At 35.1% G+C, this 16,447-nt stretch overlaps 1 protein-coding gene and 1 pseudogene across 1 annotated transcript; one reads left to right on the forward strand and one right to left on the reverse strand.

Annotated features, from left to right (window-relative positions):
* Positions 1-6,808: 6,808 nt before the first annotated feature.
* On the reverse strand, positions 6,809-11,177 carry LOC128173878 (multiple epidermal growth factor-like domains protein 10; annotated as a pseudogene).
* Positions 11,178-12,896: 1,719 nt separating this feature from the next.
* On the forward strand, positions 12,897-16,243 carry LOC128173879 (uncharacterized). The gene is made up of 3 exons (XM_052839557.1): positions 12,897-13,329; positions 15,541-15,740; positions 16,136-16,243. The coding sequence occupies exons 1-3, from the start codon at positions 13,113-13,115 to the stop codon at positions 16,241-16,243; spliced, it is 525 nt and encodes a 174-aa protein (XP_052695517.1). The 5' UTR covers positions 12,897-13,112.
* The last annotated feature ends 204 nt before the right edge of the window (positions 16,244-16,447 follow it).

Raw genomic sequence — 16,447 nt, forward strand, 5'->3', positions numbered from 1 at the left:
TCAAAACTATTGTTTTATTCTTGCTATTTTAAAGGACCGATTATGAGCTTCGGGTGCCTAGCTCTTTAGCATACCCCCACCCTACCCCCGGGGAAAAATACATCATTGCATGGAATGGGTGGTATGGGTATACCCCTTTAGGAAAGTAATGGATTCTAACCTACAATTGTCTTTCTTTTAAAGGAGCATGGTCAAGATTTTGGACAAATTTTATTTTTCTATTTTTATTAATTGCAATGCTTTAAGAATGTATTTCTAATGATCAAATGAAATTTGGGGGCCAGTCGTTGAGTTTTAAGCAAGATACAGGGCTTACAATTCTTAGTCATGTAAACAAGGCTCGTGCCCTGTTTTTGTTCACATAGGTTCAATATATCATTAAAAATCTTTTAAAGCTGGTTTGTATATATTATTATTCATTTTAAGCATAAGTTAACAGTTCCTAACGATTAACACATTCATTTTAGGCATGAAACTGAAATGTTCACTTCAAAATTCAAAATGTAAACAAACGCTTTGTTTACATAGCGAAGAATTGTAAGCTCTGTAACTCGCTTATAACTCGTCAAATGACACTCAAATTTTGGCTGCCTATTAAAAATTAATATTCGAGATGTTAATAAATTGTAACGTGTATTTGAATCAAATGAGTGATAGGTGTCTTGAGTGAGAAAACTTTAAACAATTATTAGTCCCATTTCAATAACGGGGGTAAACACTATTTTTTTTTATTTTTTGTAGACTTGATATTAAACGTGTGTAGATTCATAATGTAAAACTATGTGAATTATGTTAACGTTATGATCTAAATTCAAGGACTCAATATTAAGTCACTCAATGCAAAATGGCTAGTGAAAATCGAAAGAAAGAACATAATTAAATAGATGCTTGAAACCAAATGGTATTTAATTATGTGTTACGCAAATTGAGATGGAGCAGCGTTTAAACAAAAGAATTAAAAGAAATGTTTGTGTAACGTTAGAGCTACCAAAGCAAGAAGAAGTTTTAGAGGAGCGCATGGCATAGTAAACATAATCGTTAGGCTAGTTTCCAAAGGTAGCTTGTTCAGGCCCTGCTGTGGCTGTTGCTTTTGTCGGTGTGTCACAAGACACTTGATCTACTTCTTCCCAGTCTAACCAGCTAAAGTCCGGTACCGGTATATGCAAGGAGTTTGGCTGGTTTTCATCAATGGGGAGGGGGGGGGGGTGTCAATTTATTTAGCACCACAAATATGAGGGCCGCTTAATGCACTTTGTTGGTCCGGAGAAGGCCTTTTTTAATAGGAAGAATAGTATGGCATAATTTCATGTGAACATTAATTATGAACATATACCAAGTAGTCATTTTAAATCATTCTAACAATGTTAAGTTCACAATCACTACTTACTTTAGTCTGTAGCTTTTTAGCTCACCTGAGCTTTTCTGATCACAATTTGTCCGTTGTCTGTCGTTGTCGTCGTCGTTGTTGTCGTCGTTGTTGTAAACTTTTCACATTTTCATCTTCTTCTCAAGAACCACTGGGCAGATTTCAACTAAATTTAGCACAAAGCACCACTAGGTGAAGGGGATTCAAGTTTGTTCAAATGAAGTGCCACGCCCTCTTTAAAGGGGAGATAATTGAGAATTTTTGTAAAGAACTATATATGATATTAGTCAAATTTGGCCCCCAAAACTCGCTATTTTTAAAATGATTCAGGTACATTAATTTGTTGTGTTATTTTATAAAAGAGTTGACATGAAATATGTTTTTCACCTATTTATTTGATTTAAATGCACTCACTGGCAGTATATGACGTCAGAAGTGACGCTTTTTTCTTAATTTAATCAAAATCAACCAGAAATTGACATTTTTCTTATCTTTTTTTCTAATGGGAAATATAGAGCGACTCTTTGAACAAGAACGAACTTTTTGTCACTTATAAGTATTGGAAAGATACATCTTTGGTGAAAATATTTTGTTTGTTCAAGTAGTCGCTCAATGTTTCCTTTAAGAAAAACTGCCTCAAAACAAGCCGTTTTATGCCAAAAAATGCGAAAATGGCGGGAAAAGGTAAACTTTATGATGTCATATTTTTAAATTGTGGACACTAAAATCAAAATGAAAATTATGAAAAAACTTCTAAAGTATATTTGTACAAATAAAACAAAGATTACAGTAAAATGACAATGTTCATTTTAGGGGGCCATTTTAGGCTCAAACCATATATAGTCCTTTGTTGGTATTTTTCAAAAATCTTCTACTCAAAAACAATTCGGCCTGAAAAGCTTAAACTTGTGTGGAGGCATCATCAGGCAGTGTAGATTCAAGGTTGTTCAAATCATGGTCCCCGGGGGAAGGGAGGGGCCACAAGATGAGATCAAGTTTTACATAGGAATATATAGAGAAAATCTTTAAAAATCTTCTTCTCAAAAACCATTAAGCCAGGAAAGCTCAAATTTGAGTGGAAGCATCCTCAGATAATGTAGATTCAAGTTTGTTCAAATAATGATTCCCGGGGGTAGGATGGGGCCACAATTGGTGGATTTAGTTTTACAGAGAAAATCTTTAAAAATCTTCTTCTCAAAAACTATCAGGCCAGAAAAGCTCAAATTAAAATGGAAGCATCCTCAGATAATATAGATTCAAGTTTGTTCAATCATGGTTACCGGGGGTAGGGCGGGGCCACAATTGGGGGATCAAGTTTAACATAGGAATATATTGAGAAAATCTTTAAAAATCTTCTTCTCATAAACTATTAGGCCAGGAAAGCTCAAATTTGAGTGGAAGCATCCTCAGGTAGTGTAGATTCAAGTTTGTTCAAATCATGGTTACCGGGGGTAGGGCGGGGCCACAATTGGGGAATCAAGTTTAACCTAGGAATTATAGAGAACATTTTTAAAAAAATTCTTTTAAAAACTATTTGGCCAAGAAAGCTCAAATTGGTGTGTAACCATCCTCAGATAATGTAGATTCTAGATTGTTCAAATCATGGTCCCTGGGGGTAGGGCGGTGCCCCAATGGGGGATATATTTTTACTTAGGAATATATAGAGAAAATCTTTAAAAATCTTCGTTTAGAGACTTTTTGGCCAGAAAAGCTTAAACTTGTGTAAATGCATCATTAGGTAGTATAAATTCAAGTTTGCAAAATCACAGTCCCTAGTGGTAGGGCAGGACCGTGATGGCGGTTTGAATTATTACATAAGAATATATAGAGAAAATCTTTAAAAAATATTCTGGGAAAGTTTTCGGTCCAAAACTCGGTACTTAGTGTGAAAGCACAGGTTATGCAGATTTAAGTTTGATGAAACCATGATTCCCTAGAGAAAAGTGGGGCCACGAAATAGAAGGGGGGGGGTATATAGGAATAGAGAAAAATCTTCTTACAGGTACAACAACAAAAGGGGCTTGGTATTTACCAAAAAATAAGAGGTGGATTAAAATTGGCAGATTTTCAATTTTTTTTAGCAAGATCTACTGTACTCAGTTGTCAAGATATTTTGATACTGTAATGCTAATTGGATCAGAATTAAAGCAAATGTTGCTCAGGTGAGCGATGTGGCCCCTGGGCTTCTTGTTTCTTATAAAACATGTGAGTTAAGTAATAAAAAGGAAAATGTGTCTGACATTAAGTGTCTCAAAAGTAGAACTCCCATCAATCTAACAAAATAGATATATTTTCTAAAACTGAGTTTTGTAAGTTGTACAATATTTCATAAGAGAGAATTGGTATCAGTTTTTTAGCTCACCTGAGCTGAAAGATCAAGTGAGCTATTCTGATCACATTTTGTCCGTTGTCCGCCTCTCCGTCCGTCCGTCTGTCTGTCCGTCTGTAGACTTTTTACATTTTGAACTCCTTCTCTGTAACCGCTTATTCAATTTCAACCAAATTTGACACAAAGCATTCTTATGGGGGCCAAAAATAAATTGCAGAAATAAAAGTCCGATCTGTATTCAAATCGGAGAAAACCTTGAAACTGTAGAAAAAAGGGGGGTGCATTTTTTAAAATCTTCTCAAGAACTACTGAATCAAATTCAACGCAGTTTAGCATAAATTATCCTTATGGGAAGAAAAATATAAATTGCAAAAATTAAGGGCTAATTTTGTTTCAAATTTCAGTAATTTACTGAAATGATAATAAGACAGAGAGAATGAGGGTCAATCAGTTTAACTTCGGGTTCGGTATTCCACATCTCAAAACCCTCTTTAAATCAAAGAAGCGGCCATTTTGAACGTATAAGAAATGGTCAATCTGACAAAGATGAATTTGGTTGTTGTGGAACAGTTTGCGTGCGAAAAGAATATTTGAAACGTGCAAGATACATTAATGCTGATTTTGTGAAGTAAATTGAGATTAAATATTCCAATGCGTTGACATTTTCACCTTTTACGATGGTTTTAGCTTGTTTTGACTTTTGTATCGTTTTCATGAATTACGGTTTGTAACTTAGGAGAACTATCGCCTGTATTTTGTAATTTTTACGTACCAATCAAATATAGACATCGGAAAGTAAGACAGCTGACTGTTACTTGCAGAAAAAAAAAACAAATTAACAGGTACGGTACTTTAACAACTAAAATACAAATTCTGATAGTAATACGGAATGGTTTTTGCGTAATAGTTGATTGCTACAATGTGTTTTTGGCTAGTTGTAAGTATTTTCTTGTATATTCAGTCTAAACGGAGATTAATTTTGCTGATGGAAATACTAAGTGCGTGTACATGTAGCAGAGACATAAATAATTGTTTGCTCATCTGAGGTGAAATATACAGAGAAACATCTTCTCAAAAATCAATCGGCCAAAAAAGCTGTAACTTGTGTGGAAGCATCCTCAAGTAGTGTAGATTCAAGCTTGTCCAAACCATGATCCCCGGGGGTACGGTGGGGCCCTAATGGGGGATCAAATTGTTAGATACAAATGTATAGAGACAAATTATTAAAATCTTCTTTTCAAAAACCAGTTAGCCAAAAAAGCTGGAACTGTGGAATCATCTTCAGGTAGTGAAGATTCAATTTTTTTTTTCAAATCACGATCTCCGGGGGTTAAGTGGGGTCACAATGGGGGTCTAAATTTTTACATAGGAATACATAGAGAAAAATCTTAACAAAAACCAGTAGGCCAGAAAAGCTGTAACTTGTTTGGAAGCATCCTCAGGTAGTTTAGATTCCACTTTGTTCAAACAATGATCCCAGGGGTAGGGTGCGGCCACAATGGGTGGGTCGAATTTTACATAGGAATACATATCGAAAAATCTTTAAAGAAAATGTTCTTCTCAAAAACCGATTGGCCAGAAAAGCTGTAACTTGTGTGGAGGCATCCTCAAGTAGTGTTGATTCTTTCTAGTTTTTTCAAGCCATGATTTCAGGGGATAGGGTGAGGCCACCATGGGGTCAAATTATGGTGGTGAGAGTAATTTGGTATTATCTCTACGTTATAGTTGATTAATGCAATATGTTCTATCTAAACGGAGATTATTCTCGCTGCTTGAAATATATAACTAAAGTATATATATGATGAAAAATAAATTGAGTTTTCTCTTTGTTTTAGTGCAGTTTTCTTTTGTTTTAATTGATCACAAATTCCTATAATTTTACCATCCTGAAAGTCAAGCTTCGAGTTATAAGCAAGATACAGAGCTTTGCGCACAATGCTACTATATGTTTGTACACCAAGCTGAGGTCATTCTTTAGTTTGTTAATATTTTAAATGCAGCTATGCTGAATAGCAAATACCAAGTTTAAAAATTCTTCAGTTGAATGTAATAAACTCATGTGAACAAAAACATGACTCAAACCAAGCTATGTATCTGGCTTATGATTCAACGATTGACACTGAAATTTTGTTTGATCAATAGAAATGTCTTGCTAAAGGGCGATATGCTGTAATTACTTTCCGGTGCCCCTTCTTCAACGATGAATTGCATAAAATCTACACAAATTTGTGATAGTTTTTCGAACACAAGTAAATGAAAACAATGTCTTTTAAACAGTTTACATAGGCCTGACACATTATTATTATGAGGATAAAAACATTATCGGTGTCCTTAAAAAATTATTGCAATGGAAAATCATCTTTGTTTGTATACATTTGTTGTTTTTTTTAATAAAGATGAAAATAATAGATGGGCCTTTGTACAATAGAGCGACATGCCTGCCAATACATTAATTTGAATTATAGCTCTTTAACATGTGTATGTGACAACATTTTCAGCTAAGTTTATTTTAACTTTTTCATGCTTTTAATTGATGTACATTGATGTACACTTTTCTTCTTTCACATATATAATTTTTTAAAATACAAAAAGTAGCAAGTAGTGGAGGGAGAACATTTATCTTTATGCTCTCGTGTATTTTATTTGTTTTATAAAGTGATTGGGGGGGGGGGGGGGGGTTAAATAAAGGGAACTTGAAGTTAACCGTGAACACCAACGGAAAATGTAGTTATTTATATTGCATACGATCTTATTTTCGGTGAAAATGGTATTCCATGAAGGTAAATATGTTAAAGATTAAGTATATGCAAACATAAGTTAAATTCGGATATTCATTTTTGGTTAATCTACTGAGGAGCCACATGGCACAATATCCTTTGAACACCCATATGAAGGCAATGTTGCTCAGGTGAGCGATGTGGCCCATTGGACCTCTTGTTTACTATCTAAATAAATGATCTTATTTACGATAAAAATGGTAGTCCATGAAGGTAAATATGTTAAAGATTAAGTATATGCAAAAATAAGAAAATTCGGATATTCATTTTTGGTTAATCTACTGAGGAGTAACATGGCACATTATCCTTTGAAAACCCATATGAAGGCAATGTTGCTCAGGTGAGCGATGTGGCCCATTGGACCTCTTGTTTACTATCTAAATAAATGAAAACAACACTTTTTCTTCATTTTTAAATAATAAGTTCTTTTTTAATTGACAATCAGCAGCTACAATTCTATAGTATAGATTTATTATTTGTTCCAATCATTAGTATTCCGAACAAAAACAATATGTAGTTGTTGCAAGAAAAAAAAAAGGTTTTTATCAACTCAATATCCTTTTCAATATAAGCAAAAAACAACGCATATATTTTTAATCAACAAACGTACAATGCAAGTAAAAACTGATACCGTTGGTTTTGTTTTTTTCTTCCAAAAGACTTTATGTTAGTGTAGTGTATGCTTTCTGTAGTGATCCATTCTTCCATGTACAGGTTCAACGAGAAAATTCACAATAATCATGAGCAGCAGGCAAACCCAAAGGGACAGATACAAGTAGACACAAACATAATGGCCCTTGCATTGTGTAATTTTTATTACCTGTAGTACAATTTGGACCCATCCATCTTGCCTTACAAGAACACAATCCGTCCGTGTGTCGACATGTCTTACAATTAGGAGAACAAACAAAAGAACAGTTTTTGCTGTAATATCCTTTTTTGCATACTGAAATATGTGTAGGAAAAGTTGTGATAATTAAAATACAAACTAAAAGAAAAAAGATATTGTCTTCCTCAAATCGATGTATAATATTTTATTTCTTAAGAATAGTTGGAAAATGTAAATGTATTGTATGTCTCTCTGTTATCACAACGTGCTCCAATGTACCCGTCCTGACAACCATTAAAGCACAGCCCAGTGACGTGGTCACATGATTCATTGTAAACACAATGGCCGCTACAATTCTCGTTACAGTTCATTCCAAAATATCCGGTTGAACACTCTAGGTAAAGTGAAAAGACATTTAATTCATAACTTATGAATGGTTTTTTTTTCAACGAAAATGATGTGTATTTAAAAAAAATATATGAATAAATGCAAAACTATTACAGTCATTTCATGCATATATTTACAATTGTTTGCGTCGCTATGGTATGCCCCTTTTAATGACATGCTATTAAATTTTAATGCAAAGCTATGAGATTTCTCTGATATGCTATGAGAAATCAAAACAAAGGGCTTAATGATATGGCATGGTATGCTGTTGTATGCTGTAAAAAATGAAAAAAACCGCCTACTTTACAGAAGAGTTCAATACATTTAGAACTAAAATGATAAGTAAAAATCTATCACTGATGTGTAATGTGAACATTTATTCTTAGAAAATCAAGTTAAAATCATGTCGCATGCTATGCTATGGCATGCTTAAGTGTGCTACTACGAATGAGAATATATGGGATCTCTACTTTAGTATGGGATTTAAATGTTATAATATTGATTCCAATGCTATGCCATGAGTTTTAAATGTTATGCTATGCTATCGTGTATATTGTAAAACTAAATGCTTGAATTGACTAAATAACACCATCATCGAAATTCTTGATACAAATTAAAGGCGATTTTTGGACTACGCTAAATATATTAATTTAAAAGTAAAACCAGTTTGCGACCCTCCTTACGTTTACAATTCATATTTGAATCTGTGTGTACCTTGTGCGACAGATAACTTGTGACATCGTTCACTTGTTCCAGCCAAACAAATTTTATAAATCAAACATATTTACATGTATCATATTATAATTTGTGCCCATCATGTTTAGAAATATATTTTTGTTTTATATTGACTTGAACGAAATAATTGTAATCACTGACCTGTGCCGCAGTCTCTGTTAATGTACCGTGGACTGCACCCTCTATCACAAACACCAGTTTTTTAATTACACGGGGAATCATTCAAACAATGGCCGCTGCACTTGTTGGTAAATTCATAACCAAAGGTACCGTCCTCGCATTCTTTAAAACATATTTCTGAAACTTTCTTTACATGTCATTAATGCAAAAAAGTGTGTCGTGTTCATTTACATTGAAATTGCTGATATTTAGGTGTCATTTAACACCTAAATTGTTTTAAATTGATATTCAATCAAGATCATACAAACAGAACCGCTACCTTTCTCACCTCACACCTGTATCCTGTCCATCCAAGGGAGCAGCCTCGTTCACACTGACCGGTCACGTAGTTACAGATGATGTCCTGAACATTGGTGATTACATCCCTCACCAAACTAGCCATCTACACATTCTGTCGATATCAGACATAAAAATAAGTATATATTAATACCATACCTTTAAATCTGGTTTACATTTTGCAATTCAATGCAATATGATTACACAGACTTTTTTGGCAAGTTGTTCCTGTCCATCCAGGTTTGCATTCAGAACATGTTCCATAATCAAAGTGACAGCTGTTGTCTTTACAGTTGGTGGGACATGGAGTATCACAATGAATCTTATAGAAGCCTGGTTTACACGAAGAACAGGTCCCATGTTCTTGGTCACAAACGTTGTATTGGCAGTTGGTTGGACAAGATATCTTACACTGATTCCCATAGAAGCTAGGATCACACGACGAACAGGACCCGTCTCCGATGTGACAATTGTTGTTTTTGCAGTTGGTTGGACACGATACCCCACATTGACTCCCATAGAAGCCAGGTTTACACGACAAGCACGCACCATTTTCTTGTTGACATTTGTTTCCGTTACAATTGTATGGACAGCTACTACTGCATTTACTTCCATGGAAGCCGGTCTTGCATGAAGAACAGGTTCCAAAATATGATTGACATGTATTGTCTACACAATTGTTAGGGCAGGAAATGTTACAATACACTCCATAGAAACCATTATTGCTACAACCTAAATAAACACAATCTTTTATTAGTATAGAATATTGACAGTTTCTAGTAAGACTAAAAATGCAAAAAAAACTAGTGGGTATTGTTTTTTTTACAAAAAAAAAACACATGTCTCCCCTTCTCCCCAAGGATTGTAATATGGGGCAAATTTAACGATTGAAAAGAATAATGTCAGCTATATGTTACCCAGACCCATATTTTTATTAATTTGACCTTGAGTAAAACATGGTCAAGGTCAAATATTATTCAATAGTACACCTAAGTGTACTATTATTGTTCTCTGTTTATCCATGATACAAGTTAAAATTCTGTATGTTAAAGGAGTCTTGTGTTATGGTCAGGACAATGTTTTTAATGAAAAGCTTGACCTTGAAGAACAAAATAGGTCAAGGTCAAAACTTTTGGTGGCGTGCACTCCTTCTCAATACCATCTACCTATGTTCCAAGTTTGAAATCTTAATGTCAAAGGGTATTAAAGTTATGACCCAGACAAAATTTTATTATTTTTTTCTTTTTTCTTAATTTGACATTGAGTAAAACAAGGTCAAGGTCAAATATTATTCAATAGTACACCTAAGTGTATTATTATTGTTCTCTGTTTAAAGTTTGAAGTCCTTCTGTCAAAGTATATTCAGGAGTTGAGCAATGAAGGTTTTTCTAATATGACTTTGATATAAAAATTCTAGGTCAAGGTCAAAACTTTTGGTAAGGTACAACTAGGTTATATACCATCTATCTATGATACAAGTTTAAAGTCTGTATGTTAAAGGAGTCTTGTGTTATGATCCAGACAATATTTTTCTATAAAAAGCTTGACCTTGAAAAACAAAATAGGTCAAGGTCAAAACTGTTGGTGCCGTGCACTCCTTCTCAATACCATCTACCATATGTTCAAAGTTTGAAGTCTTAATGTCAAAGGGTATTTAAGTTACGGCTTGGACAAATTTGGATGAAGAAGAATAAGAAGAATAAGAAAGTCGACAAAAACAATATGTCTCCCCTTTGAAAGGGGAGACATAAATATGACTTTTGTTTCAATATCATTCTTGACAAAGCTTAATTTCACATCGACTAACAGGTCATTAACTTGCTTTGCTGGTAACTATGTATTCTGGCACACACAAAAAAATTTGTCAAATATGTTAAGTGTACCAGAAGCTGTGCAACTGTTTTAACTTGATAAATGTGAATAAACAGTATGAAAAAGGCAAACTTTCATGTAAGTGTCAAATAGAGAAACCACTGTAGTGTCAATATATTATACGAATGCAAAGCGTAGATAACACTAAATCATCATTTAGCCTTTGTTTTGAAATTGCTTCATTAGATGGTTGTTTGGAAAACCCCGAACGCATTGATATAAATAATTTGTCTTCTAAAATATTACATGTACCTGCTCTAATATTAAGGCGGCTGTTCAATACATAAGCAACAGAAAAAGTAATAATACTTACTATAGGAATGAGCCACAGACAAATGAACTAGACATAGAAGGATTGAGATACGATTCATAGTTCTGATTTATCGTTAACAACTCACTGCAAAACGCTGAAGGTATGCACCCGGACAAAACAAATCTTATCAGTGACCATGTGTACATATCAAACCTTTCAATGTCAACACATGTATTAGTCAGGGAAATAAATTTTCGATCAATATAGTCAAGAACATACCTGGGTCGTTCCGGTAGAATTAAAGAAACAATAAAGTCTGTCCTTTGTGTTATTTATTTATTTTTGTTTCGTGATAATTAAATATGTAAAGTCAAGAAATATTTCTTTATCTAAATTATAAATGGTAAATATTTAAAACAGTGTATTTCATTGTCAAAACTTAAAAATAGTTGATCTATTTAGGTATACTTTGTTAAGCCTGATTATTAGAAACATGCACTGACCACTAGATGATGCACAACAGTAAAAAAGGTTTATTACTCATTGATCTAAACACAGTGTTTTCCGTGTTTTAGACCATCGTATGTTGAATGAGTAGACGAGCAAAAGGGCGGCGACTAATGACACAAAATGATCATAAATATGCGTAGATAATCTAATATCGTATCATAATTTGGTCATAAAACACTTTTTAAAGCATCGCACATTGCTTCACAAAAATGTTAAAATAGCTTCGAATCAGAGAGTTTTAGTAGGGAAAAACACCAAAACAAAATTTTTCCCTGCATATTAATGGATAAAAATATATACACGTCATTTTATTTAAAAAAAAATCAAACGTTTTTGTCCTTAACTCTTGCATTTTTTTTTAATTAAATCTAAAATAACAACGTTAAAGACGACAAGAAAAATAAAACAATGCTTAAGGTAGGACACGGAATTGAAAAAAAGATACCTAATTGATCTTTTTTTAATTTATATATTTTAAATATTACGTGTAGTGTGTACTAAGCAATACGTGTAACTAGGAGTATGGCATTGAGGGTTTGTTACTGAGCTGTGATGTGATAAGTTTACCCCCCCCCCCCTCCCCACACACACTTTCTTTCCACTCTATAAATCATTATGAAATATGTAACACGACCAATACCAGTTTAATAATGCAAAATGCACTCAAAATTTAATATAATTCATAATCAAACTTCTAAGCTTAAACATATTTTATTAATTACTTAATCATAATTGCAATTTAGATAACCAAGCACATATACTCTTTAGAATTTCCCAAATAAAGACAAACGTGTCACACACAAACTGACACTTATTTGCTAAAATAATAGAATTCTTATATTTTATGTTAATGAAAACTACTTTACCAATATATTTTTTCACTAAAGTATCTTTTAGAGCCAAAAAGGCAACAAATAGTCATTTAACAACCCCTTCTCCTACCGTTCTTTGAAATTTTTGAAGAAAAAAAAAACTAGAACCACACACACAAACATGACGTTAGTTTGGTTGTAAAAAATGATCTGCTAAAAAATATAAAACTATTAGTATATTTTATTTTTCCTTGTAGAATTATTTTTGAAAATACTATTTCTCACTACAAAGGTCATATTGAACGCAAAAAAGGCAGCAATGGCCAAACAAAAACATTCTTTTTCTTTAATACTTAAAAAAGATGACAAACTTGACACAAACTGACACTTATTTGGTTTTAACGAATATCTGCTCAATAATATTTTTTTGTATTATAGTAAGACTTATTTGACGAATACTATATTCTACTACAAAACAAAAAGCATGGCCACAACGAGAGCTCATTAAGGCAAAATATGTTTATTAATCAAACATAACTAACATAATCAGGATTATTTGTTTTTATATCAAATAGTCTGTATTAATTTTGAGACACTCTGTATATTCCGAAAAAACTCTGTACGAGCTAACCATTGGCTTATCCGGAAGCCCCTGCAAAAACCCCACAGTTTTCATCGAACTTTAGCAAGGAGCACGTGTTGCCTTTTCACAGAAGTATACACAAGTTTATATTTCATATTTGCCATCAACTCCCAGCAAGTGTTGGAAAGCATTCACCGTTCGCTATGCCCCCAAAACGTAAAGCAGTGCCAGCAAAGCGTAAAGCACCCACAGGGACTCCAGCCCGAGCGCCAGGGAGAAAAGTTCCCCGCCATTCCAGAACAGGTACAGGCCCCGCTGCGGACCCGCCACAGGCCCCAGTGGAGGTTTTACCACCACCCCAGGCACGGGCTCAGGACCAGTTCCCCCCAGTGGTTCAGCCCGAAGTCAACAACAACTCGGGTGAGTGCGAATTTGTTCAACATTTAGTAGGCTTACCATATCATAAGACATCTGCCTCAGACGGCATTGCATCTCATGTACCAATAAAGTTAAAATTAAAAATCTGGGAGGGGGAATTTATTGATATGTCTCTGTTGCTAAAGTCGGCCACCGAATTGGAAGATTTTGACTCTCAAGGCGAAGTACAGTTTAAAAATGGCCGCCTCTGTATAGTTAAACGTAAACAAAACTCACAGTTGAGTATTGAAAAGTGGACATCCGCTTTCATGATATATATGAGCATTATGTTTGAACACAACCCTGCTTTAGCGCAACAAATGCTTAAATATCTGCGCGATATCAGAATAGCTGCCAGTCGCTCACATCATTGGTACAAATATGATGAACAATTCCGTCTGCGCAAGGTGTCCAACCCAGCTATGTCTTGGGGTGATATACATAATGAATTCTGGCTTCTGTATGTCACAAATCAATCTACCAATTTCATGTCACAGCAAGGTTCCGATTCTCAATTTCAACAATACAACAAACCTATAACACATGGGTCTTCTCCAATCCCAAAACAAGCTGAGTTTAAACAAACTTGCAATACTTACAATAGGGGTAACTTCTGCACTTTCTTCCCTAGATGCCGCTTCAACCATGCTTGCAGCCATTGCGGAGGAAAACACCCCAGAGTTAATTGTGCACGAAAATAAACATTTGTATACATTAGGACACACTCCCATAAAAATTCAGGCACTACAAAAACACTTACAGGGTTATGATCATGCAAAATTCTTGCTCAATGGTTTCTGTTTTGGTTTCAGGCTTCAATATCTGGGTCGTAGGAAAGCTCGAATAAGTAAAAATTTACCAAGTTTGTATAAACATTTGCCCATAGCACTTGAAAAAATCAACAAAGAGTTACAACTCAATAGAGTAGCTGGTCCCTTTCCACAACCCCCTTTTGTAAATCTTCAAGTTTCGCCCCTTGGGCTAGTACCAAAGAAGGATGGGGATATGCGCCTCATACATCATTTGTCATATCCTAACGAGGATTCCATAAATTCTTTCATTGACCCCACTGCATGCTCTGTCAAATATTCTAGTATCGATGAAGCAGCAGACATGATTTCAAAGTTAGGGGAGGGCTCTCTTATGGCCAAGTCAGATATTAAGTCCGCATTTAGACTCTTACCTATCGCTCCAGGTGATTTCGACTTGTTGGGTTTTCAGTTAGAAGGTTATTTTTATTTTGACAAAATGGTCCCATTTGGTTCGTCGATCAGTTGTGCACTGTGGGAAAAATTTGCTCATTTTTTGCATTGGCTCACTCAACAACACACAGGCAACAACCATATTTTACATTACCTAGATGATTTTCTCTTCTGCGGAACCAGACAAGATGTGTTCTGTCAACACACACTTGACAAGTTCAAGTCACTCTGCCACGAACTGGGGGTTCCTATTGCTTTAGAAAAAACTGTAGAACCAACTACAAATCTTATTTTTCTTGGCATTACTTTTGACACCAATGACATGACCATGTCTCTGCCCTCAGACAAATTAGACAAGTTAAAGTCAGTTATCAATTCCTTTCTATCAGCAAAAAAAGTTACTCTTCAAGAACTCCAGTCACTCATTGGATTACTCAATATTGCTTGTAAGGTGGTAGCTCCTGGACGGGCCTTCTGCAGACGCCTCATAAATGCAACTATTGGAATTTCAAAACCCCATCACAGAATCAGGCTTAACAACAATATCAAGCAAGACTTGCGCATTTGGCAAATTTTCCTTCAATCTTATAATGGTGTTTCTGTTATAAGAACCCAATTTTTGGATAGTCAGTCCATACAGCTCTTCACAGACAGTGCAGGGGGTAAGAATGGGGGTTTTGGTATCTATTTCGGTGGTAGGTGGGCACATGGAACATGGCCTCACTCTTGGTTTTTACACGGTCTTACCAGGGATATGACTCTTCTCGAAATTTTTCCAGTCCTAGTAACAATTACTATATGGCATCAGAGTCTACAAAACACTAGAATCCTTTTTCACATTGACAACACTGCAGTAGTCCAGGTGCTCAATACACTAACTTCCAAGTCCAATAAGGTCATGTATGTTGTTAGAAAACTTGTTCTTCTGTTACTAAGACACAATATTCAAATCAAAGCAACCTATATACACACAAAAGCAAATTGCATTGCAGATGCCTTATCTCGTTCACAGTGGGCCAGATTCCGAAGTCTTGCACCGGAGGCGGACCATTGGCCCACACCTCTACCACCTCACATTTGGAACATTTGGAGCAGGAAGCATCAAGACTTCTGTACAGATCTTTGGCCCCAAATACCCACCAGTCTTACAACACCGCTTTAGCAAAGTTCCATCAGTTTAGGGCCCAGTATGACTTGGCCCAAATCTGGCCTGTACCTACAAACCAACTCATACATTTCATTGCTTATTTATCAATCAACAATTTATCATACAGAACTATATGTCTATATATAAGTGCAATGTCCTACCATCACAAAATTTTGGGTGCTTTAGATAACACTAGGCATTTCATAGTTACCAAGTCTCTTGAGGGTGTCCGGCGGTCAGTTGGTGTCAACAAGGACATTCGACTCCCCATTTCAATCCAATTATTTACAAAAATTATCCATTCCCTCAAGTCAGTATACCGCTAACCCTATGAGTCATTACTTTTTGCGGCAACATACACTGTTACCTTTTTTGGCTTATTACGAGTAAGTGAAGTTCTGGCCTTGCAAGCAAATCACATTTCTCAAAATCAGTTGGGTCAGTTTTTCATTACTATCAGCTCATCAAAGACCGACCAAACAGGCAGGAGCTCGGTTGTGCAAATTCAACAGCTACCTCAAACTCATTTCTGTCCATCATCAACAATCATTCCATCCTTCCAAGCTAGACCACCGAGAAAACCCACCTTATTTGTTCACATTGATGGCTCACCAGTTACACGTTCCCAATTTCAGGCAGTTTTGGACAAGTCACTTTCTTTTTTACAGATTAAAGGTCACTACAAGTCTCACAGTTTTCGCATAGGCATGGCTACTGAATTGGCAAATCAGGGTTTTTCTAATGAAAAAATTCAAGAACTGGGGAGATGGAG

Source organism: Crassostrea angulata, chromosome 2 (assembly GCF_025612915.1).
Source record: "Crassostrea angulata isolate pt1a10 chromosome 2, ASM2561291v2, whole genome shotgun sequence".
NCBI lineage: Eukaryota > Metazoa > Mollusca > Bivalvia > Ostreida > Ostreidae > Magallana > Magallana angulata.